Source organism: Neofelis nebulosa, chromosome 5 (assembly GCF_028018385.1).
Source record: "Neofelis nebulosa isolate mNeoNeb1 chromosome 5, mNeoNeb1.pri, whole genome shotgun sequence".
Lineage (NCBI taxonomy): Eukaryota > Metazoa > Chordata > Mammalia > Carnivora > Felidae > Neofelis > Neofelis nebulosa.
This window is the reverse complement of record NC_080786.1, coordinates 37234184-37260847: the sequence shown is the minus strand read 5'-3', so window position 1 is coordinate 37260847 and position 26664 is coordinate 37234184. Positions and strand designations below refer to the sequence as shown.

General features: G+C 38.5%; 1 protein-coding gene across 1 annotated transcript in view; it reads right to left on the bottom strand.

Annotated features, from left to right (window-relative positions):
* ATP1B3 (ATPase Na+/K+ transporting subunit beta 3) overlaps positions 1–26664 on the bottom strand; it is a 46178-nt gene that overhangs the window by 15626 nt on the left and 3888 nt on the right. Inside the window, exon 2 of the mRNA XM_058730080.1 lies at positions 2705–2833. Within this exon, the coding sequence (XP_058586063.1) occupies positions 2705–2833 (129 nt within the window). The remainder of the gene's footprint in view (positions 1–2704; positions 2834–26664) is intronic.

Below are 26664 nucleotides of genomic sequence, written 5' to 3'. Positions count from 1 at the left end.
TTTAAGACATGAAAGTCTAAAACTGAATTTTTAAAAAAGATTTTTATTTTATTATTTTTTTAAACACTCTCTCCAGCAAATTTTTTTTTAATGTTTATTTTTGAAGGAGAGAGAGACACACAGAGCATGAGCCAGGAAGGGGCAGAGAGAGAGGGAGACAGAATCCAAAGCAGGCTCCAGGCTGTGAGCTGTCAGCACAAAGCCTGATGTGGGGCTCGAACTCATGAACTGTGAGATCATGACCTGAGCCGAAGTCGGATGCTCAACTGACTAAGCCACCCAGGTGCCCCAAGATTTTATTTTTTTTAAGTAATTTCTACACCCATAGTGGGGCTTGACCTTACAACCCCAAAATGAAGACTCACATATTCTACCAACTGAGCCAGCTAGGTGCCCCTAAAACTGAACTTCTGATACCCATTACTTCTTAGACCTTGCCTAACAATGCTCTTGGAGCCCTAGTAACTTGCTATTTAACAACGTGTTTGAAACTCTTAAGTAAAAAACCAAAGCAGGCATGTACAGTACAGGTGGATTTTCTACACGGTATGCTAAAGTCCTCCAAATAAAGTCTTATCTTACTCAAAATGAAGATCATCAACGGAATGCAAAAACTATAATAACTCCTCTATCACCTTACAATTTAAACCACTGGAATATGAGAATGTGTGCATACAATGTGCATGTTTGTTGGGGTGTGATGGGCAGGGTTTATGTTATATGTATGTATATTTTATGTACCAATTTCAAACCAGCATTTATTTTACCGGGTAGAAACAATATTATGGAAATAATGTTATTTAAAAATAAAATTAAGGAGCGCCTGGGTGGCTCAGTCAGTTGGGCATCCGACTTCGGCTCAGGTCGTGGTCTTGCGGTTTTTGAGTTCGAGCCCCGCGTTGGGCTCTGTGTTGACAGCTCAGAGCCTGGAGCCTGCTTCCGATTCTGTGTCTCCTCCTCCCTCTGCCCCTCCCATGCTCACGCTCTGTCTCTGTCTGTCTCTCAATAATAAATAAACGTTAAAAAAAAATTTTTTTAAATAGAAATAAAATATGGTCAATGCAAAAAAACCAGTATATTAAATACTGCATATAATGCAGAACGTACAAGTAGGAAGAAAAAATATTATCCTTAATCCCTTTGTAAAGAGAATATTTTAACAAACTAGTGTATATTCATCCAGTGTTATATATACATATGTATGTGTGTACATATATATTTATTTAAGGTAATGATAAGACTTTAAGTACTATAATATACTTGTAAATAATTTTAAGGAACTTGGTTTGAAACTTGAATATATGGAACACATCTTATTGCTTATATTATTCATGCAATTGTAAACAGTTTATTTCTGAAATAGATCAGATCATGTTCACTGGTAATAAAGTCACATAACTCAGCAAGAAAAATAGTTATCTTAGAATTAGTCTAGGTAGAAGAAAACGCTACAATGAGAGGTTAGGGAAAAATGAGTATGGAGTTAGTCTCTGATACTTGGTCAAATAAACTAAAAAAGAGAAAAGAGTGATTCCTGGTGTTTACACAAATGTTAACAGCAAACCAAGGAAAAGTCATTAGAACAAAATGTTTAAGAAAAGATGGCTGGGGAAAGTGGTGTAGTCTGGCTGTTGATATGGCTCATAAATCCATACGATGAGCCAAGATCTAGTTCAGGGTTCGTCAACCTTAGCACTACTGACCTTTTGGGCTGGACAACTCTTTGTTGCAGGGGGCTGTCCTGTGCCTTGTAGGATGTTAAGCAACATCCCTGACCTCTGCTCATTAGCAGCATCTCTCGAGGTGTAACGATACAAACTGTCTCCAGATACAACCACAAGGCCCTTGGGGAGCAAATCACTGCTGGATGAGAACCACTGCTCCAAAAGGAAACATTCTACTACACTCGTCCCTTCACTGGCCTGCCTGCCCACCCTGCCTGCTGTCCAAATCCCAGTCCTCCATGAGAAGCCTGCCCTTCTCTAGTATCTCTAAAGGTTGTTCACATTTTTGGGAATTATTTATACTGGAGTTCTGCACATTGTTATCTTCCTCTATAGAAAGTGCCAGCACCTTGAACGTTCATGTCCAATAACGAAGGTAAAGCTGGCATTCAAATTAGTGTTTCAGTTGAGATTTTCTTCTGTAGTGGACAACCCTGGAGAATATTTTTTCCTTAAGACAACAGAGAAGAATTGAACACAGTAACAGTATACTCATTTTATTCTCTGATGTATCATTATTTAATATTTCTTACCACTTCCATATTAAGCAATTAAAACTATGAAGCTTTGTAAGACTGATGCTCTAGCCCAAGCTAGAGCTAAAATGTTTACTTTGTAAGTAAATTACTCAAGGCCAAGTGAAAATGCTATACAATATTTGCAAAAGCCATTCATTGACCATACTGATCAAATTTGGCTTCACTATAATTGTCAATATTCATTTCTGCTTATTCCTGGCAAAGGACTCAAGATTTATCAGCTCAGGTCTTTATATCACTACGTAAATAGAATAGGTTTTCAAATCAGTATGTAAATATAAAAGGTCTTTTTATCAGTATGTAAATATTTAACAACAAAAATCAAAATTTTCCACGTTACCTAACCCTAAGGCTTAACTTTTTACCTATGTAAAAAATTTACAGTGAAGAAAAAATATAACCAAATTTTGTTAAAAGTCACAATAACTGCAATAGAATTACCTGGACTAGGAATCTGGTCACGGTATTTTGGAACCTCATCATTCAGAGTCTGAAGCATAGCCCACATTGTAAATGAGAAGAGTGCAGCCAGGAACCCATAAAAGACTAGGTAGAAGAGCAAGATCAAACCTGCAAAAGAAAATAAAACTTAGGAAATTTAGATACACACACACACACACACACACACACACACACAGTGCATATGTGTGGGGGTAATGGGAGGGCAGACACGTTAAAGAAACAAACCAACTGTTGTAAAGCTAGGATTCCAAGCTTTGCCATGCACACAGCCAAATATCTCCATATTCAGAACAATACACATTTGCCCAAGCAAAGGGTATTTCAGCAGGCAGGACCCACCCATCCCATGACCCCTCATCTCCACTGATACTTTCAAGTACAGATAGCTTCTACAGATCATACTCTGGTTCAAGGTCAGAGCTTTAAAATTCTAGCACATGGGGAATGTCTCCCAAGATGGACTTGCTGTCCTCTAGGAAGATAAAAGATGATTTCAGGTGGAATAAAACCCCTATATGCACATATTCCTTTAAGTGGCAAACAGAAAGGAATTAGCACTTCAATCCCATATTTCACAATAATTATTTGCATAAATTTAAGGTTTTTTAAAGTGAATGGACTTAACAGCCAGGAAATGTGCACAGAAAGCAAATCATGAAGATGGTATTCAATAAATGATGTTTAGGAAACACTAGTCAAGTGGAAGGCTCATGCAAAAGCAATGACAGGACAAGTGACCCAACCAATGGGACTTCACACTTCTACTGCTAAGCACAAACCAAGAGTTGGCATACCCAAGTTTCAACATCAAGGGCTTAGTCTTTTGTTACTTCAAAATCTGGAAACACTAAAACAGATCTATCCTAAGCCAGTGATTTATTTTAGGAACATCTAAAATCAATTACTTTTCTCAAATGTCCACATTCAAAGTTCCAACATCAGAAGAGTTCACCATGAAGATTACATATTAGGATATGTTGTTAAAGCCACACATTTACATTTACGTGTTTAAAAATTGATCAAAGGATAATAAATCCCCAGATACAGCAACAGTGAGAAACACTAATTCCCCAGAGTTGAATTAACATCAGCTTTACTTCCCAGTCTTAATAACCTACTTGTTTGTTTGCCTGACTCTATCACCAGCAAAGGGGCTACAGCAGAGGTTCCTGACCTATAATTTATGGACTCCCACCACCCCCAGGCAAGGATTACCTTCAGAGTTTGAGATTCTTATAATAATATATTTCTTAATATATCCATTTTCCTCCTCCCGGAAAAATGCTCTACAATGTTTTTCTGATTTTTAAAAGACTCCACAACCCCAAAACAGATTGTGCCAAAAACTAGATAATTTTTATTTCTTAAATGTGGGCAGGAGACTGCCCCCCTCCCTTCAAGTAAAGGGGAAATAGTTAAAGCAATTTCATCTTAATCCACCCATCCTCCCTTGCCCCAATTACCAGCAGGCCAAAATAGGGAGTGAGAGAACAGAAGGAAGATAGGACAGCAGGAGGACCTTCAGATAGCATCACTATCCTACCACATACAGCAATCCTGTTGCAGAAAAAGAAAAGGAAGACCAATATCAAAGTAGTGCTCAATTTACTATACAGGAAAATGAAACACATGCAGAGTCCAAAAGCTAATTTAATGAGATATAGGAGAAAGGATTCTTTCAGATCTCGATGTTTATAGGAACAGATAAAATCCTGCATTCAACAGACCAGGGTTATGTTATTTATATTTATATAAATATATATATTTACATATATACATTTATACATTATAATATATAAAATACTATATAAAAATATTTAAAAAATATATAAAATGTAACAAGTGTAGACTGTTCCACACTCAATAAAACTACAAAAACAGGTGGAATGAGGCCATAGTAGTATGTTGACTGATGCAGTAAGTATGAAACTGGAGAAGTTTAAAACAAAAGTGGTAAGAGTTTAATTATTTAGCTGTGTTTTTAAGTCATCCCAAAATATTATACCATTTTCAAAATCTGATTTTCAATTTCCAGGAAAAATAATGTAAATGAAATTTATAAAAAGTTACAAAGCAAATAAACATAAAACAGACATGAACAAGCTATACCCAAACAGGCTTTCGAAAGAACCACTACACAATGAAAAAGAGTGTTGAAAGTTCCTATTAAGAGTTATGTTCATAAAATACACAAATTAATAACCATGTCCCAAATCTGATGCCATATACTAGTGGCTATTAAGTCAATTTTGAATGTAGGGAGTGTAGAAACAAGAATATAGACATGATTTCCAGCACTAAAATGAGTTTTCTCTACTTGAATCTATTCCTTTTGCCAAGACCCACACCTAATATTTAAAATTAATCTCTTACGAATATCATATATGAAGGATCACTCCCAAGGGTAGCAATACTTCATCAACTTCTTTTTTTAATGTTTATTTATTTATTTTGAGAGAGAGTATGAGTGGCAGAGGGGCAGAGAGACAGGGAAAGAGAGAATCTGAAGCAGGATCCACACTGTCAGCACAGAGCCTGACATGGGGCTTGGTCTCCCGAACTGTGAGATCGTGACCCTAGCCGAAACCAAGTCTGACACTTAACCAACTGAACCACCCAGGTACCCCTACCTTTATCAACTTTTAACCTCTTTTCTCCTACTAAGAAAAATACCAGAAAAACACAAGTTGTCAATTACCGCTCTTACATATAGTTCCTTAGAGGCAGTTTGCTGATAGGCTTAGCAAACATACTGATGGGGATCAAATTGGAGGCACCCTAGTCAGTAATGGATGGTGCTGACATAATCTGTTCAGTGTGCCACGTCTGCCTCAGTTTTACTTAATGTAAGTAGGAAACAGCAAATGAAGCCTAAATAGTGCTTATTATACTACTGATATTTCCCAGCTTAAAATCCTTCAAGAATTTCCTTAAGTCATTAAGGAACAAAAGAAATTGGCATGCACTAAATTCTGAAGAAACATCAGCATTTTAAATAGTCTGAGGTCAACAGAATTATAACCAAAGAGGTTTATTCCAAATAAATATCAGGGCACCTGGGTGGCTCAGTCAGTTAAACCTCCGACTTCAGCTTAGGTCATCATCTCACAGTTTGAGTTTGAGCCCCGTGTCAGGCTCTGAGCTGTCAGCACAGAGGTTCTGTGTCTCCCTCTCTCTCTCTTCTCCTCTCCTGCTCACGGTCTATGTCTGTCTCTCAAAACTGAATAAATGTTAAAAAAATTTTTAAATAAATATCAAATACCAAAAAGCTTCATGTTGTAATTGGTATTTTTATATTATCACATTGTTCTAACGGCATATATAGAAGCACAACAAATGCTACTTCTGTACTTACACTCTTAGATCTAAGGGCACATTACAGAACTGTCAATGACTAAACTTCTACCCTTCTCTAACACAGGAACGGACTTTCCTCTGCTCTCATTTCTGTTCCTTGAGAAGCCCCAACTTTTAAATCCCTTTCTTCTCTCTCATTTTAATTTTGTTTAGGGGAAGGGTGACAGGACAGATGCAGCAGGAGGTTATGGAGCAGCGTGGGTATATGCACAGGCTATGCTAGAGTCAGACTTAGGCTCAAATCCTGGCCTGACCACTTTTCTGCTGTAACCCTGGGCAAGTATCTACTCCCATATGAAAAAAAGGGATGACGGTTGTACCTATCTAATTATTCACATTATAGAAAGGCAAGTAAAAGTCCAGATATTTGACAAAAGCGAACTTCACGGGAGAAAAAGGCCAACAACAAAACTAGAAATATTTTTGGAATGATACTGCAACTAGGCTTTAAGGCTAAATTTAAGGTTTAAGTCTTAACCTAATCAACTGCATTTTACTCTAAAAAAAATGTTTTCATAAATGAGATTAATGTGGATTCTATAAAAGAAAACTAAACAGCAAAAAATCTGGCCAAGGTTTATTCTGTATCACCCAAGGGAAGGAGAAATAGGTCCTGACCGGCCACTTTGTTTCAACCCTGACGGGTGTTCAACAATCCAGTTCCAGTACTAACCACCCAGGGTAGCACAGACTCCACTAGCTTAGGGCATGGCCCTCCACAAGAATGCCCTTACTTCAGATGCCACCTGAACTTCTAACCAACTGGCTATCAATCTAGGAGATCCGCAATGCTCCCTCAGATTTCAGAATTGGCTACAATGACTCAGAACCCAGAAAGGGCTCTACTTAAGATTAGTTATAAAGGACACCCACACAAACAGAGAGGGGGTCTGGGATGGAATGCAGTCTCTGACACCCAATCTTCCAGGAATGTTCTGGGAATCACCCTCCCAACACATTAATCTGCTCCCAAACCTGGAAGCTCCACTAAGCTTCAGGGTCTAGAGTTTTTACCGGGGTTTTATTATGTGAGTGTGATTAAATCACTGGCCATGTAATTAAACCCAATCTCCAGCCCCCTCTTCTTCCCTCCCTTCAGTCAAAGTCCCAACCCTCTAATCATAGGGTTGGTCTTTCTAAGGACCAGCCTCCAGGGAAGCTACTAAGGGACCCACCAGGAGTTACTCTGCTAGCATAACATAGACACTCCAGTCTGGAAATTCCAAGGGTTTTTCAAAACTCGAGGCACCTGGGAAAAGACCATAAAAATTCTTTATTCCACAATACCAGCACACATAACCTGGGCACAACGGAGTTACTAGGCTTTATCAAGGCCCAAACATACATATCCTCTCAACACACTTTAAGACCATGTGATCTGATTCCCTAACTTCTGCAAACTTCCTAGTTACCTGATGGTACCTAGGTACTACAAAGACTCCTCTCCTCAGAGTTCTGATGGCTAGAAACTACTTCCTCTTTGTAAATAAATTAGCATTCTGTTCAGTTAAAAATTTTTTTAAAGAGAGGCAAGTATAATAATAAAAAAACACAATGGCATAGAAAAGTGCAAGTTCAAAATCTTTTGTATATTTGAATTTTTTTTAAATTTTTTTTTTTAACGTTTATTTATTTTTGAGACAGAGAGAGACAGAGCATGAATGGGGGAGGGTCAGAGAGAGGGAGACACAGAATCTGAAACAGGCTCCAGGCTCTGAGCTGTCAGCACAGAGCCCGACGCGGGGCTTGACCTCACGAACCGCGAGATCATGACCTGAGCCGAAGTTGGACACTTAACCAACTGAGCCACCCAGGCGCCCCTGTATATTTGAATTTTTAAAAGTGGCTTTTTATTGAGGTATAATTCACAGTCCATTCACCTGTGACTGGAATTGTTAGGTTTTATAGTAACTTAGATTAAGTACCAGACTGTTTTCCAAGGCAGCTGTACCATTCTACATTCTCACCAGCAGGGTTCCAATTTGTCCTCATTCTCCTCAGCACTTCTTGTCTTTTTATACAGCCATACTAGTAGGTGTGAAGTGGTATCTCATTGTGGGCTTAACTGGCATTTCTCTAATGGCTAATGATGTTGAGTATCTTTTCATGAGCTTATCAGCCATTGGTATGTTCTTTGGAGAACTGTGTATTTACATCCTGTATTACACCCATTTTTAAATTGGGTTATCTTTTTATTTGAGTTCTAAGGTTCTTTATATATAGTACAGATACAAGTCTCTAATCAGATATCTGTTGACTCCAATTCTATGGGTTGCTTCTCACTTTCATGATAGTGTCCTTTAAAGCAGAAAAATTGTTGGGGTGCCTCAGTAGGTTAAGCGTCTGACTTTGGCTCAGGTCATGATCTCACAATTCATGGGTTTGAGCCCCATGACCGGCTCTGTGCTGACAGCTTGGAGGCTGGAGCCTGCTTCAGACTCTGTGTCTCCCCTTCTCTCCGCCCCTCCCCCACTTGTGCTCTGTCTCTCTCTCTCTCTCAAAAATAAACATTTTAGAAACTTTTTTAAAAAGCAGAAAAGTTCTAGGGGTGCCTGGGTGGCTCAGTCAGTTAAGCGTCCGACTTCGGCTCGGGTCATGATCCTACGTCTCGTGGGTTCGAGCCCCGCAACCGGCCCTGTGCTGACAGCTCAGAGCCTGGAGCCTGCTTCATGTTCTGTGTCTCCCTCTCTCTGCCCCTCCCCAACTTGCACTGTGTCTTTCTCTCTCACAAATAAATAAATATTAAAAAAAAAAAAAGCAGAAAAGTTCTTAAATTTTTTAAAACTTAGAAATGTTATTTATATGTATATAAATACATATATTTATGTATTATCGCAAGCAAGTGAAGTTGGAGGTGGGGGGGGGTGGTGCAGAGAGAATCCCAAGCAGGCTCTCCACTGCTCACTGTTGGTGAAATCATGATGACCTGAGCCAAAATCAAGAGTTAGATGCTTAACCAACTGAGCCACCCATGCACCCTGGAAAAGTTCTTAATCTTGACTAGTCTAATTCATCTATTTTTTTCTTGGTTGTTTGTGTTTTTGGTGTCATATTTAAGATACCACTGCCTAGGGGCGCCTGGGTGGCTCAGTCGGTTAAGCGTCCGACTTCGGCTCAGGTCATGATCTCACAGTCCACGAGTTCGAGCCCTGTGTCAGGCTCTGTGCTGACAGCTCAGAGCCTGGAGCCTGTTTCCGATTCTGTGTCTCCCTCTCTCTCTGACCCTCCCCTGTTCATGCTCTGTCTCTGTCTCAAAAATAAATAAACGTTAAAAAAAAAAAAAAAAAGAATGAAGAAAAAAAAAAGATACCACTGCCTAATCCAAAGTTATGAAGACGCGCATCTATGTTTTCTTCTAAGATTTTTTAGCTCTTAGGTTTGGGTCTTTGATCTATTTTCAGTTCATTTTTGTATAAGGTATAACGAAGGGGTTCAATTTCATTGTTTTGCATGTGGATATCCAGTTTTCCCAGTACCACTTGTTCAAAAAATTATTTGTTCCAGGGTGCCTGGCTGGCTCAGTCGGTGGAGCATGTGACTCTTGATCTCAGGGCTGTTAAATCTGAGCCCCACATTGGGTATGGAGATTACTTAAAAATCTTAAAAAAAAACACACACACACAAAACATTTGTTCCCACTGAAAAAGTTTTCTTAATCTAATGGGCATATACTATCTTTATAATAAAAAAATGTATATGTACACTTGCACTCATATTTTATAATTTATTAAAATCATGGTAGCATAAAATAACTAAATAAGATTAAATAACCTGCTGAAGATTAACCTACCATAAGAGAAACATTCAGAGCAGTACCTCTCCATGTGGTACCTTTACCTGGTCTGCTCTTCCTGGCAGGCCTCAAGTTGTTAACTTTTTTAAGATTTTAATTTAAAAAAATGTTTTTAACGTTTACTCATATTTGAGAGAGAGACAGAAAGAGACAGAGCGTGAGTGGGGAAGGAGCAGAGAGAGAAGGGGAGAGAGAATCCCAAGCAGGCTCAGCACTCAACACAGAGCCCAATGCGGGACTAGATCTCACAACCATGAGATCATGACCTGAACCAGTCAAGAGTCAGATACCTAAATGACTGAACTATCCAGGTACCCCAAGATTTTATTTTTAAGTAATCTCTGCACCCAACGTGGAGCGTGAACTTACAACCGTGAGATCAAAAGGCACAAGCTCTACTGACTGAGCCAGCCACATGCTCCAAGTTGTTACCTTTCATAATCAAAACTCCCAATGTCTGAAAAATCTATCTTTCAAGCATTCTGTGTTGCTCCAGGTGATAGAAATTTACAAAGAGTAAGATCTGTTCCTTCTCTCCAAGAGTTCAGTTATCACAAGTGACAGACCTATAAGCAAAAAATTATAGACATCAAGGGCTAGAGGAAAAAAGAGAAAGAGAGAGAGAGAGAGAGAAAGAATGAACTGTTTCTAGCAGGGAGAGGACAGAAAAGGATTTCATCAGAGAAGGCCTCCAGGAATAAGTGAGTTGGCTCACCCAAGATGAAGAAGAGGAGTGAGCTCTGAGTCAAAGACCAGAGGACTAGCGGACTCCATAGGAGGAACAGCCAGATTGGGTGCAACTTTGCTCCTACCCCCCAATACACACTTGCTCCCAGTGTCAAGCAACTACTAATAGTAGCAATAACATCTACTCCAGAGTGGGAGCAGGGAGTATGGATGCTTGGGCTGAAAAACTTGGCAATGTCTGGAAGGATTGGTGAAAACCTAACGGAGTAGAGAGTTCCCATATCTAGACCGGCTCTCGGCTAACATTTGCTACCTACAGTTCGGTTTCTCGAGAGAGGAAAGTCTAAACACAAAGAGCAGGAGTACAAACCCAATAAGTACCAAAGATTTCAGAAAAAGCTAATCTGATAAAGTACCAAGCTCAACAAAGAAAAGTAATACCCAAAAGAAGTGGGTGCAAATAAAACAAAGGGGAAAAAATAGTGAATTTAAAATACAGAAGGTGAAAGGACAATTTTTAAAAATCAGATTTCATATTCTGATTATTAAAATAAAAAGCTCATTAGATAAGCTGACCTGGAGAAGAGTTAAACTCTAAAGAAAAATCCAGACACCTAAGAAAATAAAACAGCAAACCAGAGACTGGGAGAAAACTTTTACAAAACATGTAACCAACAAAGGACTTCCTTGCCCCTAGAATTAGCAAAGAACTCTTACAACAAATTTTTTTTTAATGCACAAGAGTTTTGAAACAAAACTTCATCAAAGATGTAAGGATTGCAAAAAATAAGCTCAAGAAAAGGTGCTCAACATCACTAGTCATCAAGGAAGGGCAAACCAACACCACTAGCTCATGCCCACCAAAAATGCTGGAAACTTTAAGACTGACAGTACCAAGTGGTGGCTCAGGAGTGGAGCAACTGAACTCTTGCACACTGCTAGTAGGAGTATACAAGAAATAAAAGCCCTATTTTAGAAAAACAGTTTGACAATTTTTTGAAATTAGCAACATACATCTATGATAGGATCCAGCTAATCCGTTCCTAGATATTTAACCAAGAAAAATAAAAAGCACATGTTCAGAAAGTAAGGTATAAGGATATTCATAGATGCTTTATTTGTAATTATTAAAAAGTACAAGCAATCCATATGCACATCAATGAATAAATTAATAAGTAAATTCTGGTATATCCATACAGTGGAATACTATTCTTAAACTATTTCTCAAAATAATCATACTAAATGAAAGAAGTCATCCCCTTCTTGCACACACAGAGTATAAACTACATTCCATGTTTTTAAAATTTCAGAAAATACAGGGGTGCCTGGGTGGCTCGGTCGGTTAAGCGTCCGACTTCGGCTCAGGTCATGATCTCACGGTCCGTGAATTTGAGCCCCGCGTCGGGCTCTGTGCTGACAGCTCAGAGCCTGGAGCCTGTTTCAGATTCTGTGTCTCCCTCTCTCTCTGCCCCTCCCCTGTTCGTGCTCTGTCTCTCTCTGTCTCAAAAATAAATAAACGTTAAAAAAAAATTAAAAAAAAAACCAAATTAATTTAAAAAAATTTTTCAGAAAAGACAAACTGAAGTGTCAAAAGCAGATCTATTTTTGCCTGGAGACTTGGGAGGTAGGGAGAGAGGATCAATTACAAAGGGGCAATAGGAAATTTGGGGGGTAATGATTATGGTTGTTATCTTGTTTAGTCATAGTTTCATGAGTACACTATTATATACACATATATGCCAGTGTATGTCAAAACTCAAGTTGTACACTTTAAATATGTACAGCTTACTATATGTCAATTATACTTCAATAAAGCTGTTTAAAAAAACAAATACAGGAGGGGGCCCTGGGTGGCTCAGTTGGTTAAGCATCTGACTCTTGGTTTCAGCTCAGGTCATGATCCCATAGTTCATGGATTCAAGCCCAGCATCAGGCTCTGCGCTGACAGTGTGGAGCTTACCTGGGATTCTCTTTCTCTCTGCCCCTCTCCCACTCTCAATTGCATTCATTCTCTCTCTCTCAAAATAAATAAATAAAAACTTAACAAAAATTATTCCCAAAAACAAATAAATAAATAAATAACAAAAACAGAAGACTAACCTAGTGAATCGGCCAGCTAAGGAAAAATTCAATGAGCTAAAAGATCAAGCCAAGATTTTCTACAACAATCCCCAAAAGCAGGGAGGGAATGTATGGAAATTGTTGAGATATGGGGGACAGAACCAGAATATCATCAACAAATCTAATAGGAATTCCATCAGAAAAGAGAAGTGAAAGAATGCTCAAAGAAGTAACAAATTTTGAGTCTAGACTGGAAAAGACTGAAAAATGCTGGAAAACATCCAATACCTAGAAACATTTCAGAATACCAACAAGAGGAAATTTCTTAATGCTTCTAAAAAAATAAAACAGGCTGTACCTAAGACAGAGAACTGTAATTGAATCTTCTTGGCCAAAAATGAGATATATTCCAAACTGAGGAAGAATGATTGTAAACTAAAAGATCAACCAACTAAATAAACAAAAGGACATCTCCAGACATACAAAGACTCAGAAAATTTACTAACCTCATATCCTAACTGTAAGAATTGGTTATGCAATACAAAAAACTGAAGGGCAATAGCAAAAAAACTGCTAGCAATGCAAGTGTCCTCAAACAAAGCAAAGAAATAAAACATAATACACAATGGAGAACTATAAACAGTTATTAAAAAAGGAATGAGGGGCGCCTGGGTGGCGCAGTCGGTTAAGCGTCCGACTTCAGCCAGGTCACGATCTCGCGGTCCGTGAGTTCGAGCCCCGCGTCAGGCTCTGGGCTGATGGCTCGGAGCCTGGAGCCTGTTTCCGATTCTGTGTCTCCCTCTCTCTCTGCCCCTCCCCCGTTCATGCTCTGTCTCTCTCTGTCCCAAAAATAAATTTAAAAAAAAAAAAAAAAAAAAAAAAGGAATGAAACAGATTTCAAAAACTCCAAGTGGAAAAAAATCTCAAAATGATATATACCACATACTTAAATTTAAAACACTCAGAAGAATTATATTTCTATAAATATACATAAAATAGAGTCTTTGTTAATGGAACAGAAACTTGCAAATCAAATTCATAAACAGCAGTGACCTCTGAATAAGGGAAGAAGGGTTCAGGATTGGGACTGGGGATGTAGCCAAGGAGGATTTGAGTTCTAGCACACCATCATTCTTTTCTTTTTTTGAAAAACAATTTATTTACATAATATCTAACTTCACAAAAAGAGGACAAAGATCATAGACTGAATTCCAAAATAAGTTAATATAATTGCGTATTTCCATTTTTTAAAGTTTTCTTTAAAAATCTAGGAGGAAGGGGGCGCCTGGGTGGCTCAGTCGGTTAAACGTCCAACTTCGGCTCAGGTCACGATCTCGCAGTCCGTGAGTTCGAGCCCCGCGTCGGGCTCTGTGCTGACTGCTCAGAGCCTGGAGCCCGTTTCAGATTCTGTGTCTCCCTCTCTCTCTGACCCTCCCCCGTTCATGCTCTGTCTCTCTCTGTCTCAAAAATAAATAAATGTTAAAAAAAAAAATTTTTTTTTAAATCTAGGAGGAAGAATACATAAAACAATGGTGAGCAAAGCAACCAGTAAGACTTACTGGCAACATCTAAGTGTTGATTTTAATTTCTTTTCCTTTTCAGGTTTGAGGAATAATTTAGATAGAATAACTTTTATCAATTTTAACTGTATAATCCCAATGAGTTTTGACAGTTGCATAATCTGTGAAACTACCACGAAAGATACAGAACATTTCTATCACTTCCAAAGAGCCCTTGTGCCCCTCTGCAATCCACACATCATTTGCCAGGTGAGCAATGATCTCCTTTTGTCACTATATTCCTTAATATTTTATATAAAGTTAAAAATTTTAATTTGTTTAAATTTAATAACAAAATCCAAAAATAATATGACAAAAAAATTAAATCAAATAATAAAAATTCTTTTTTTTAATTTTTTTTTTTTTTACATTTTATTTATTTTTGATAGAGAGAGACAGAGCACAAGTGGGGGAGGGGCAGAGAGAGAAGGAGACACAGAATGGGAAGCAGGCTCCAGGCTCTGAGCTGTCAGCACAGAGCCCGACCTGGGGCTCAAACTCACAAACCGCGAGATCATGACCCGGGCTGCTTAACCAACTGAGCCACCCAGGCGCCCCTAAAAAACATTCTTAAAGTGAGTTAAAAAAATCCACTGAATGCTATTATGGAAGAAAACCTAAAATTATACCACCTAATGGTTGAAAACAAAGTAGGTCTTGCCTAACAAAAAGAAATCTAGATGTAACATTATGACTCTAAGCAAACTAGAATTCAAGTCAAAAAGCATGAACAGTACAAACATGTTTCTTATTAATAAAAATACAAACACATCAAGAAGATGCAGCATAACAACCATGAGCCTTTGTGATGCTAAATCGCTTAAAATATGTAAAGCAAAGGCAAAATTACAAAATTACCTCAATCCTATTAACATAGCTCTCCCAAAAATCCACACATGATGTAAGTAATAACAAAAAGGACAGTAACTATTTTTAAAACACAACTAACAGTTACCTAATATATGCAGAACTTTTGTAGTCACCAGAAAATAAACTCTTTACAAACTTGCAACACTGTCCCTAAAGGGATCATGACAAGTTACAAAACACAAAAAAACCCAAATTTATAAACTTAAAAAAAAATCAAAGCCACATTCTTTAAAATTTAAGTAAATATATTAGAAATTAAAACAAAAATTTAGAAAATGGATTTCTATTTAGTCCTTGGATTAAAAAGACAAATCTGGGATGCCTGGGTGGCTCAGTCAGTTAAGCATCTGACTTAAGCTCATGTCATGATCTCACCGTCTGGGGGTTCCAACCCTGCATCAGGCTCTGTCCCGACAGCTCGGAGCCTGGAGCCTGCTTCGGATTCTTTGTCTCCCTCTATCTCTGCCCCTCCCCCTGACACGCTCTGTCTCTCTCCATCATCAAAGATGAATAAACGTTAAAAGAAAAAAAAAGAAAAAGAATGCCTGGGTGGCTCAGTCAGTTAAACCTTCCAACTATGGCTCAGGGCATGATCTCATGGTTCATGAGTTCTAGCTCCACGTCAGGCTCTGCACTGACAGCTCAGAGCCTGGAGCCTGCTTCGGATTCATTCTCTCTCTCTCTCTCTCTCTCTCTCTCTCTCTCTCTCTCTCTGCCCTTCCCCTGCTAGTACTCCGTCTCTCTTTCTCTGTCTCAAAAATAAAACATTTAAAAAATTAAAAAAAAAGACAATGAAACCTGAAATATTCAAAATTCAAAACAATAATATATTCAGAGCAGAAAGCAAACAAAAATCCTTACGTTCATTCACTAAAACACAAGATTAACAACAACAACAAGCCAGGTTTTTAATTCAAGACTAAAATAAATTCAAGGAAAGGGAAGAATAAAGATGAAAATAGAAATGCAAAAATATTTAACTTGATCACTAAAACCAGTTTTAATTAGCAAACTTGAGAATAAATGAAATATGATTTTTTTAGGAAATAAACATTTCCAAATCAGAAGTTTTTAAGAAAAATAAACAGAGCTCTACCCCTAAAACACATACACATCCAAATGGCTTTAACTGTTCTCCCAATTTTCAGAGAATAGCCTCTTTCTACAGATCAACTATATTTTTAGTATGCCCTGTAAGTTACCTAAGTGTTTTGTTGTTGTTTTTTAAACTAGGCTGCATGCCCAGCGTGGAGCCCAACACAGAGCTTGAACTCACCACCCTGAGATCAACACCTGAGCTGAGATCAAGAGTCAGATACTTAAGCAACTGAGCCACCCAGGCACCCCTACTTTAAGGCCAGCCTATGTGATACCAAAACTGGACACTAAGTATCCACACAAATTTCACCACTTTATTTATTTTAGAGACAGAGAATGCATGCGCATGAGGAGAGAGGCAGAGGGACAGGAAGTGAGAGAATCTCAAGAATCAAGAGTCGGACGCTCAACTGATTGAGCCACCGAGGAGGCATGCCTCACACATGTATTTTACAAACGCTCACATACAGCTTACATACTACAGTGTGATAAGGACACAGGAACAGAGACACAAATCAACAAAATCCAAGAAATGATCCGTAAGACAAAGTTTTGTATGTAAGAAACTTGGCAATTCAGATCAGTGAGGAAATGATGGATTATTCAACATATTTTGGGGTAAGTGATTAGGAAGAGCCCATTAAGACTATTAAACTTCTGGTGGCTCAGTCAGTTAAGCGACCGACTTCGGCTCAGATCACGATCTTGCAGTTTGTGAGTTCAAGTCCCACACCAGGCTTTGCGCTGATGGTGCAGAGCCTGCTTGGTATTCATTCTCTCTCCCTCTGCCCCTCCCCAACTTGCGTAGGTGCTCTCTCCCAAAGTGAATAAACTAAATAAATTATAAAAAAATGTTAAATCTGTGATAATGTTAATGAAAAACAAGTATTTTTAAATAAACAAATTAAGAGAGGCGCCTGGTGGCTCAGTTGGTTAGGCCTCTGATTCTTGGTTTGGGCTCAGGTCATGATCTCACAGTTTCCCAAGTTCAAGCCCTCCCCTGGGCTCTGGGCTGGCAGCTGGGAGCCTGCTTATGATTCTGTCTCTGCCCCTCCCCCACCTGCACTGTCTCTGCATCAAAATTAATTATTTAATTAGACAAAAGGGAGCAAAGAGATGAGGGACTGTAAAAAAAAAAAAAAAAGGAAACTGGGCAAACAAAAATATGCTCAGGTGTAGTTATCAGAGAGATTGCAAAATAAACCAACCAGATGTTACCTTCCCATCAAACTGGCAAAAAAAATTTTTTTAAAGAGTAATAATATCCAGTGCTCAGAAAGTTGAAGGGAAACCGGTCCATTCATCCACTGCTGATGGAAGTATAAATTGGTACAGCTTTTTTGGAGGACAGTAAATGTTAATATAAAAATAAGCGTATACTAGGGCACCTGGGTGGCTCAGTCAGTTGAGTGTCCAACTCCATTTCGGCTCAGGTCATAATCCCAGAGTTGTGGGATCAAGCCCCACACTAGGCTCAGCAAGGAGCCTGCTTAAGATGCTCTCTCATTATCTCCCTCTGCCCCTCTCCCACACTTGTGCTCTCTCGAGTTAAAAAAAAAAAAAAAAAAAAAAAAGCATATACTATAAAGTGGTAATTCCGCTACCATAAAGTGCCATATTCAGTATCTAGCCTAGATAAATTGTGGCACACATGCAGAGCAGCAGTTTTTAAGAGAAATACTGGAAACAATCTCAATATTCATAACCAAAAATATATGTCTTGGATAAATATCTCTCCACTATGGATTATACAATGATTCAAAGGAATGAAATAAATACTGACATGGAAACACAGTCAAATCACATTAAGTGACAGGGGAAGGGAGAAAGCAAGTTTAAAAACATACATTCTTCCTATTACTCATGTAAAAGTGGAAAATTACTTATTCCTACATATTCCATATATATACACATACACAAATAAGTATATACACATATCTAAATGCACTGAAACAGGACTAGTAGGAAAACTGATAAAACAATCATTAATCATTCTCTATAGGAGAGACTCCACAACTGGTGGAAAGCAGTCAGGAGAAACACATAAATGTATGCATATATTTTTTTCTTTAGTATTTATTAGCATTGTTTATACATACAAAGTAAGGTCAAATGTCAATGAACATCCAGAAATTCACCTAGATTCTACCGTTAACATTCTACTATATCTTGTATCTATTCACCACTTATTTTTTAAACGCATTTCAGGTTCTAGATGTCAGTATGTACACTTCACTCCTAAACACTTCATCATGCATAATAACTAAAACAGAGGGGAAAAATTACACTTAATGAAATACACAAGTCTCTAATGTGCCATTACACAGGTTTTGACCATCACAGCCAAAGAACAAATAATCCAAAAAGGGGCAGAAGACATGAATAGACATTTTTTCTAAAGAAGACATACAGATGGCCAAAAGACATGAAAAGATGCTCAACATCACTTACCCGAGAAATGCAAATCAAAACTACAGTGAGATATCACCTCACACCTACCAGAATGGCTAAAATCAACAACACAAGAAACAACAGGTGTTGGCAAGGATGTGGAGAAAGAACCACCCTCTTGCACTGTTGGTGGGAATGTAAACTGGTGCAGCCACTCTGAAAACAGTATGAAGGTTCCACAAAAAGTTAAAAATAGAACTACTGGGGTGCTTGGCTGGCTCAGTCGGTAGAGCATGCAACTCTTGATCTCGGGGTTGTGAGTTCAAGCCCCACACTGGGTGTAGAGATCACTTAAAAGTAAAATCTTAAAAAAAAAAAGAAAGAAAGAAAGAAAAAGAAGAACTACCATACAATCCAGAATTGCGCTACTAGGTATTCACCCAAAGAATACAAAAATACTAATTCAAAGGGATACATGCACCAGAATGCTTATAGTATTATACACAATAGCCAAGTTATGGAAATAGCCCAAGTGTCCTCCAATAGATGAATGGATAAAGTAGTGTGTGTGTGTGTGTGTGTGTGTGCGCGCGCGCGTGTGTACACACACACACACACACACACACACACAAGAATATTACTCAGCCATAAAAAAGAATGAAATCTTGCAACATGGATGGAGCTAGAGAATACAATGCTAAGTTAAATAAGGCAGTCAGAGAAAGACAAATACCATATGATCTCACTCATGTGTGGAATTTAAGAAACAAATGAGCAAAGGAAAAAGAGAGACAGACAGACAGACACAGAGACAGAGAGACAGACAAAAGACTCTTAACTACAGGGAACAAACTGATGGTTACCAGAAGTGAGGTGGGTAGAGGGACTGGTAAAACAAGTGATGGGGATTAAGGAATGCACTTGTTATGAGCACTTGGTGTTGTATGGAACTGATGAATCACTATATTGTACACCTACAACTAATATACTGTATGTTAACTAAATTTTTAAAAAATTTAAAAAAGGGGGGGGCGGTTGTTTGACAACTACATTCTGTATGATCCAAGTCCCTGGTAAGATACAGAACATTACCACCATCCTATCAAGTTCTCTTGTGCCCCCTCCCAATCCCCACAACCACCACCTTAGAGGTAAACACCATTCTGGGCTTTTTTCCAGCAATTGGTAAGTGTTGCTTGTTTTAGAATTCACATAAATGAAATCATATAATATGTGTTCTCTTAGGCAAAGCTTCTTTCCTGCTCAGCCTGACTGTGAAACTCATCCATGTTTTGTGTATCCATAGTTGGTTCCTTTTTATCGTTGGATAGTATTCTGCTGTTTGGACATACCAGTTTGTTTACCTACTCTCCTGCTGATGGACGCCTGGAGTGTTTCCAGTTTGGAGCTACTATGAATACTCTTGTACAAGTATTTTTGTGAACTTATGTTTTCATTTCTCTTGGGTAAACACCTAGGAGTAGAACTGCTGGGTCATGGAGTAGATGTGTATTTACTTTTATAAAAAACTACCAGACCTTTATCCAAAGTGGATATACCATGTATTACATTTTAAAAATCATTGCTGTTAACAGTGGTTACCCAGGAAAGAAGCTGAAGAAGACAGTGGACTTACTGATTATTCACATCTGTATTGTAAAAATTCAACCAATAGGGTTACTTTCATTATATAAAAAGAACAAAGCCAAGAGTCTACATCTAATACTAGTCCAGACTTCTTGAGTTAGCCTACACTGACACTAACTTCTAAAGAGGTCAGCAAACCACAGGTGCTGCCTGTTTTTATAATTCAAATATTGAAACATAGCTAGGTCCATTAGTTTATACATTGTCTATAGCTACTTTCAAGCTACAATAGAGTTGAGTAGTTGCAACAGACACCAGTGGACTGGCAAAGGCTAAAGTACTACCTGGTCCCTTAAAGGAAAAGTTGGCCACCTCTAGTTCTAAAGCATTTACATCTTTTTTTTTTTTTTCATTTCAAAGTGACATTTGAAACTCTCTCATTCAACTTTTCTCCTACAGAATTAAAACCAAGAGATTTTAAATGGGTTATCTAAGCTTAGCTGGATGTGTGGAACCAAAAATTAGGTCTATATTCTGAGTCCTAGTTTGGTCATCTCAGAATACTGATATACTTCTAAGGTTCATGAAGTAAAAAATATATATATGCCCACAGGCTCACTTTTACTACAGTGCCCTATGTGGAAACTTCAAAATGAATTACTTTAGTGGGGCAGAATCATGGTAAGTTATGGGGAATTATGCCTTTATGTACAAGTATCTCCACGAATAAGACTTTCACAGTGTGTAGCCATACTAGCCCAACAATACTTTCAACTTTAGCCCAAGGAATAGGTGAATCTCAAGGTGAATCAATCACAAATTGATTAAATGACAATTTGTGCATAAAAAAAAAAAAGGTAAGTGCTTACTATTACTATGTGCCAGATGCTACAGGGATGTGCAAATGAAATCCTGATGTGTGAGAACATCTAGTTAGTAAGAGCAATGTACATAAACAACTATAATCCAGGATACAAAGTTTTAGGTGTTACAGGAGACAAATGTGGTATTATTTTCATCTGGGCACATCAGAGAAAGCTTATGACAGCTGGTACTCAAGCTAGATCTGTGAAGTAGGAAAGAATTTTCAATGCAGAGATGAAAGGGCATGGGGGAGGGAATGAGCAGAGCATTCCAGACCAAGGGCCCTCAGATCCACCCATTTGGGCTATGACATGTGGTATATGTAGAGTACGGTGGGAAATGACAGGTTATAAGGTTGGAAACTTAGTTCTAACCCAGTATGTAATAAGCCCGGAATGCCAGGCTGTCTGGAAATTATTTAAACTTTCTGAAAACAGTGGGGATCCAAATACAATTTTAGGGTATGGGAAGTAGCATGATCAAAGCTGTAGCCTTAAAAATAACCTGACAGCAGTGAAGTTGCAGTGGTTTAGGTCACAATGATTCCAAATGATTCCTTGGGTTTTTCTGGAGATGCATCAGAAGTTATGAGCTTCCCCAAAGTCAATAACACTATAGCTTTTTTTGTTTTAAGAAGCAGGTAGAAGCTGGAAAGCCAATGGTCTATTTGAACTTGGAACAACTTTGGAAAAGTTATGAAAGCTCTTCATCTGGTGCTTTAAGTTTTATTTTTTTTAATAGTTTTTTTAATGTTTATTTGAGAGAGAGAGAGAGAGAGAGAGAGGGAGGCAGGGGTAAAGAGAGAGAATCCCAACGCGGAGCTCAATCCCACCACAAGATCATAACCTAACCGAAATCACAAGAGCCAGATACTTAACCGACTGAGCTACCCAGGTGCCTTCATCAGGGAATTTATAAGAAAAGGCACTACCAGACCCTGATACAGTGGAGACAGGGTTGATGCAAGTGTTAAGGACTACGAAATTTGAAACAGGTGGTTAGTATTATGAAGCTATGAAAAACGAGCACCCTGCACCCCCTCTGAATGTGGGTTTTCCTAAGATATGGGAATGGGAGAGGAATAGGGCAGAGTAAATTAATTCCTGAATTAACTGTAGTAGTGGCAATGAGGATGCGGGTCACAGATTTAAGAGACACTATAGAACTGGCATGACTTGGACAGGTTTAGAGCCCAAATGACAAAAAAGATAGTGACCTTCTTTTCAAAAATTGCAAATACAGGAGCAACTCAGAACTTCAGTAGAGGAAGGAAAAAAGAGCTCTGTTTGCAAGGTGACATATAAGGTAATTTAGTTACAGAGTTAGTCAAGATATCTAAGCCTCTCTCTCTCAAGGTTTATGGGATATGCAGGATGCAACTGAATCTGAGAGAGACGTTAACCAGTAAGTAAAATGTGTGAGTGATCTTTGCAGTTGTTTTATGAGACTGCCAGGGAAGAAGATGAAGAAAAAACAAGGCCAAAGACAGCACCTGAGAAATACACGTTTAGGAAACAAGGTAGAACAGACTGGAGCGAATCAGGAAAATGATTATGAGAGATACTGGGGGAGGGGGGTGGTAAGGGCACACAAAGGGCAACTATTTATGGGCCAGAATCTACCAACAGAAATGTACCTTATGCTGGGGCTCCTGGGTGGTGCCCCATTAAGCGTCAGACTCTTGGACAGGTCATGATCTCGCGGTTTTGTGGGTTTGAGCCCAACATCGAGCTCAGCACTGGCAGCCCAGAGCCTGCTTGGGATTCTCTCTCCCTCTGCCCTTCCCCCACTAGCTCTCTGTCTCTCTCATAATAAATTAACTTAAAAAAAATTTTTTTTTAAAGAAAAGTATCTTTGGATGAGGGTGAGTCATACCTTACTATGGCATCAGCAAAATACTAAGAAGTCACAAATAAGAGCCAGTCCACAATCAGTAACAAAGTTTAAACAGATATGTGGGAGGCTGCTAAGTTAAAGGATTATTTTCAGAAATATTATTTGTAAAGCACCCTGCAGGACGCAGGACATTACTGTTAAATAAATACCCATTAAATCTGAGAAAAGTTAAAACACACACACACACACACACACACACACACACACACACACACACACACAGGTCCTTTATGCAGGTCTCATAAGAGCAGTATAAAAAGCTAAATAGAGCAATAAAGCAGGAAGCAGGAGACCTGGATAATCACCTCGTTTCTGTTATCCTAATCAGATGCACCACTCAGGCAGTCACAAACTCAGCTGAATCTTCAACAAGAAAGTTAAGTGGATGCTTCCTCTGAACTTCTATGAAAACTCACAATGCTATTAAAAAGGTGGGGGTGGTAGGGGCACCTGGCTGGCTCAGTCAGTTGGGCATTCAACTCTTTATTTATTTATTTATTTATTTATTTATTTATTTATTTATTCATACAATTTTTTTTAACGTTTATTTATTTTTGAGACAGAGAGAGACAGAGCATGAACGGGGGAGGGTCAGAGAGAGGGAGACACAGAATCTGAAACAGGCTCCAGGCTCTGAGCTGTCAGCACAGAGCCCAACGCGGGGCTCAAACTCACGGACCGCGAGATCATGACCTGAGCCAAAGTCGGCCGCTTAACTGACTGAGCCACCCAGGCACCCCATTCAACTCTTGATCTAAGTTCAGGTCTTGATCCCAGGGCCATGGGTTCGGGCCCCACACTAGACATGAAGCCTATGTTAAAACACACAAACAAACAAATAAACAAAACGGGGGGGGGGGGTAGTGGGATGCCCAAACATGCGGGAACCTTTATACTATGATACACCAATACCAAAACAGTTTTTAAAATGTTGTAAAAGACTAATTACATGGGAACACTTCATAATAGAGCTCACTCATTCAACTTATTTTTATTACCTTCCTACTAAGTGCTGGGCAAAAGGCTCAATGTTAGGGAATCAAAGACAAGTAAATAAGAATGTATAGTCTAGTAAACAGGCAACACTACTACATAAAGTCATAAATGCTATAATAGAAAAAAATATTGTGGGATACACAGGCACTTGATGCAGTCTTAAGGCAAACAGGCATTCAAAGATGTGTACCAGAGATCAGGCTATCAAAGCTGACATCTGAATACCCAAGCCAAGGTCAAAGAGAGAGATTCAGAAGCTAGGAAACAGGCCCAGAAGGGGTAGAGAATGGCAGACAGAGAAATAAGTCAGCAAGATTATAGTGTGTGTGTCATACTAAGGAGCCCCTGAGGACAATGGAGATTTATTTACAAGAAGTGTACTGAACATTCCACAGTCCTATGAAACATCCAATTGAAGATTTCCGACAGGCAGTTGGTTATATTAATATAAAAAAACCATACAAACTAGAGATGTAGATTTGGAAGTTTCAACATAGAATAACTGAAGACACCAGAATACATAAATTCTAAGAGGAAGTGTGAACACTTCCCACAGAGGTGATGGAGTGGGGCAAGGTTATCCCCAACACATAACCCCAAGGTTATGCCCCCAAGGTGGCAGAGGAGTAAAAACCATCCCCTCAAACATCAAAAATTAAGATAAAACTAGCTATCTAAGTGTATACTTAAATTTTTACTTATACATAAAAAAAATTATTTACAAAAAAGAAACAGACTATTAAAATGTTAATAGTGCTTATTCTAAGTGGTTAAAGATTACAGATTAATTTTACTTCAAAATTAATGCAATAAATGCATAATTAGAAAATAATAAACTTATCTTTCAACGTTAAATGTTTCTCTTTCCATTACACGATTGGTCCTTAAACACGACAAATCGTGGAAATATTGTGACTAAAGATAGAAAGATTTTTAAACTTCTTTTAATATAATTAATTTAATTCTACAGATATAAATTCAAAAGTCAATTTCAAAGAATCAAATTGTGGGGGTAGAGGAAGGTTGGTCTTTAACAATAGTAAAGCACATACTACTGTAATTACAACATCTAGAACATAACACACAAACTTACCCCGTCCCCTCCCTTCCACTACCAGTCCAGGAAGTGCTGTCTCCTGCTGGGTGATGGCTCATTATGCCTCTGCTGCTGCCGCTGCCACACCCACCACTGACCTTCATTTATAGCCTGCACACAGGGTAAGGCAAGTCCTGTTACTTTCCCAACAGTGCACATTTTTGTAAAGTTTCTTTAGTATGTCACACTCCACAGGACAAAGAACAACATCTTACAAAACTATGTGATACTGGGAAAATAAACACACTTGCCTTCTCCCCTACAGTCAGACACCCAAGATGGGATGGAGTCTGATCTCCAAAGCAGAGCTTTTACTGAGGCATGACCCAGAATGGGAGCAGGTGACTGAGAAAATGGCACTTCGTGGATCTATAATAAAAGAAAAGGTACATGAACAAAATGTAGATGTTAATAGTTTTGGTCCAGAATCCCGAGTATGCTTGGAAATCAGTAACTCAAGTTTTAAGTTAATATTAATATAGAGCATCTACTGACAGCCCTCAGATAATGAACTCCAAAGAAGCCCACAGCATATGTCATTAAATGACATCAAGTCACAGCATAGTTTAAAAAAAAAAAAAGCCTCTGGCCTTGGAGGTAGTTTAAAGGCCAAGGATTCTATCGCTGAGTAAATTTTGACAAATCAGATCTACGAGTTCAACTTTCTCACCTATGAAATGAGGACATAGGGCTACATTAGTGGCTTTCAAGCTTTTTTGACTGTGAGCCACAATAAGAAATACATTTTACTCAAGGTATCTGTATATATAAAGTACAGAAAAGTTTCATGGAACATGTTTCCTTAGAATAAACTTATCAGGCAGAATAAACTGGTATTTTTACTATTCTATTTCACTATTCTTAAATTTTTTTTTTTTTTTTTACATTTATTCATTTTTGAGAGAGAGAGAGAGAGACAGACAGAGCACAAGCAAGGTAGGGGCAGAGAGAGAGGGAGACACAGAATCTGAAGCAGGCTCCAGGCTGCCAGCTATCAGCACAGAGACCGACACGGGGCTCGAACTCACAAACCACGAGATCATGACCTGAGTGGAAGTTGGATGCACAACCAACTGAGCCACCCAGGCGCCCCTCTATTTCATTATTCTTAAAAGTGTTAATTGCAACACATGGTCTGTTACAGTTTAAATAATAGATGATTTCTAAGCTATCTTTCACTCTAATTGTATTTAATGCATTTAGTTTTAGTATTTGCAACATAAGCCACAAGATGCTATTTTTTTGTCCTATTTTCATACATGGCAACTACTAATTCCTGATGTGTCATTACTGTTCAGCATAAGAAACCAGCTCTAGGTATACTTTGATCATCTACATAGTGCACTTTATTTTAGAAGGTTGTTGTGAAAATCAACTGAAGTGATTTTATATCTGCGAGTATTTTGAAACTGCCAAACATACAAGAAGCAACTCAAAATCTTTCATATAGGAGCACCTGGCTGGCTCAGTCAGTACAGCATACACAACTCTTGATCTTGGGGTCATGGGTTTGAGCCCCACATTGGGTATAGAGATTACTTAAAAAAAAATAAAATCTTAAAAAAAATCTTTTATATGGTCATTTAAAATAAGACAATGTGGGGTGCATGGGTAGCTCAGTCAGTTAAGTGTCCAACTCTTAGTTTTGGTTCAGGTCATGATCTCACAGTTTTGTGAGTTTGAG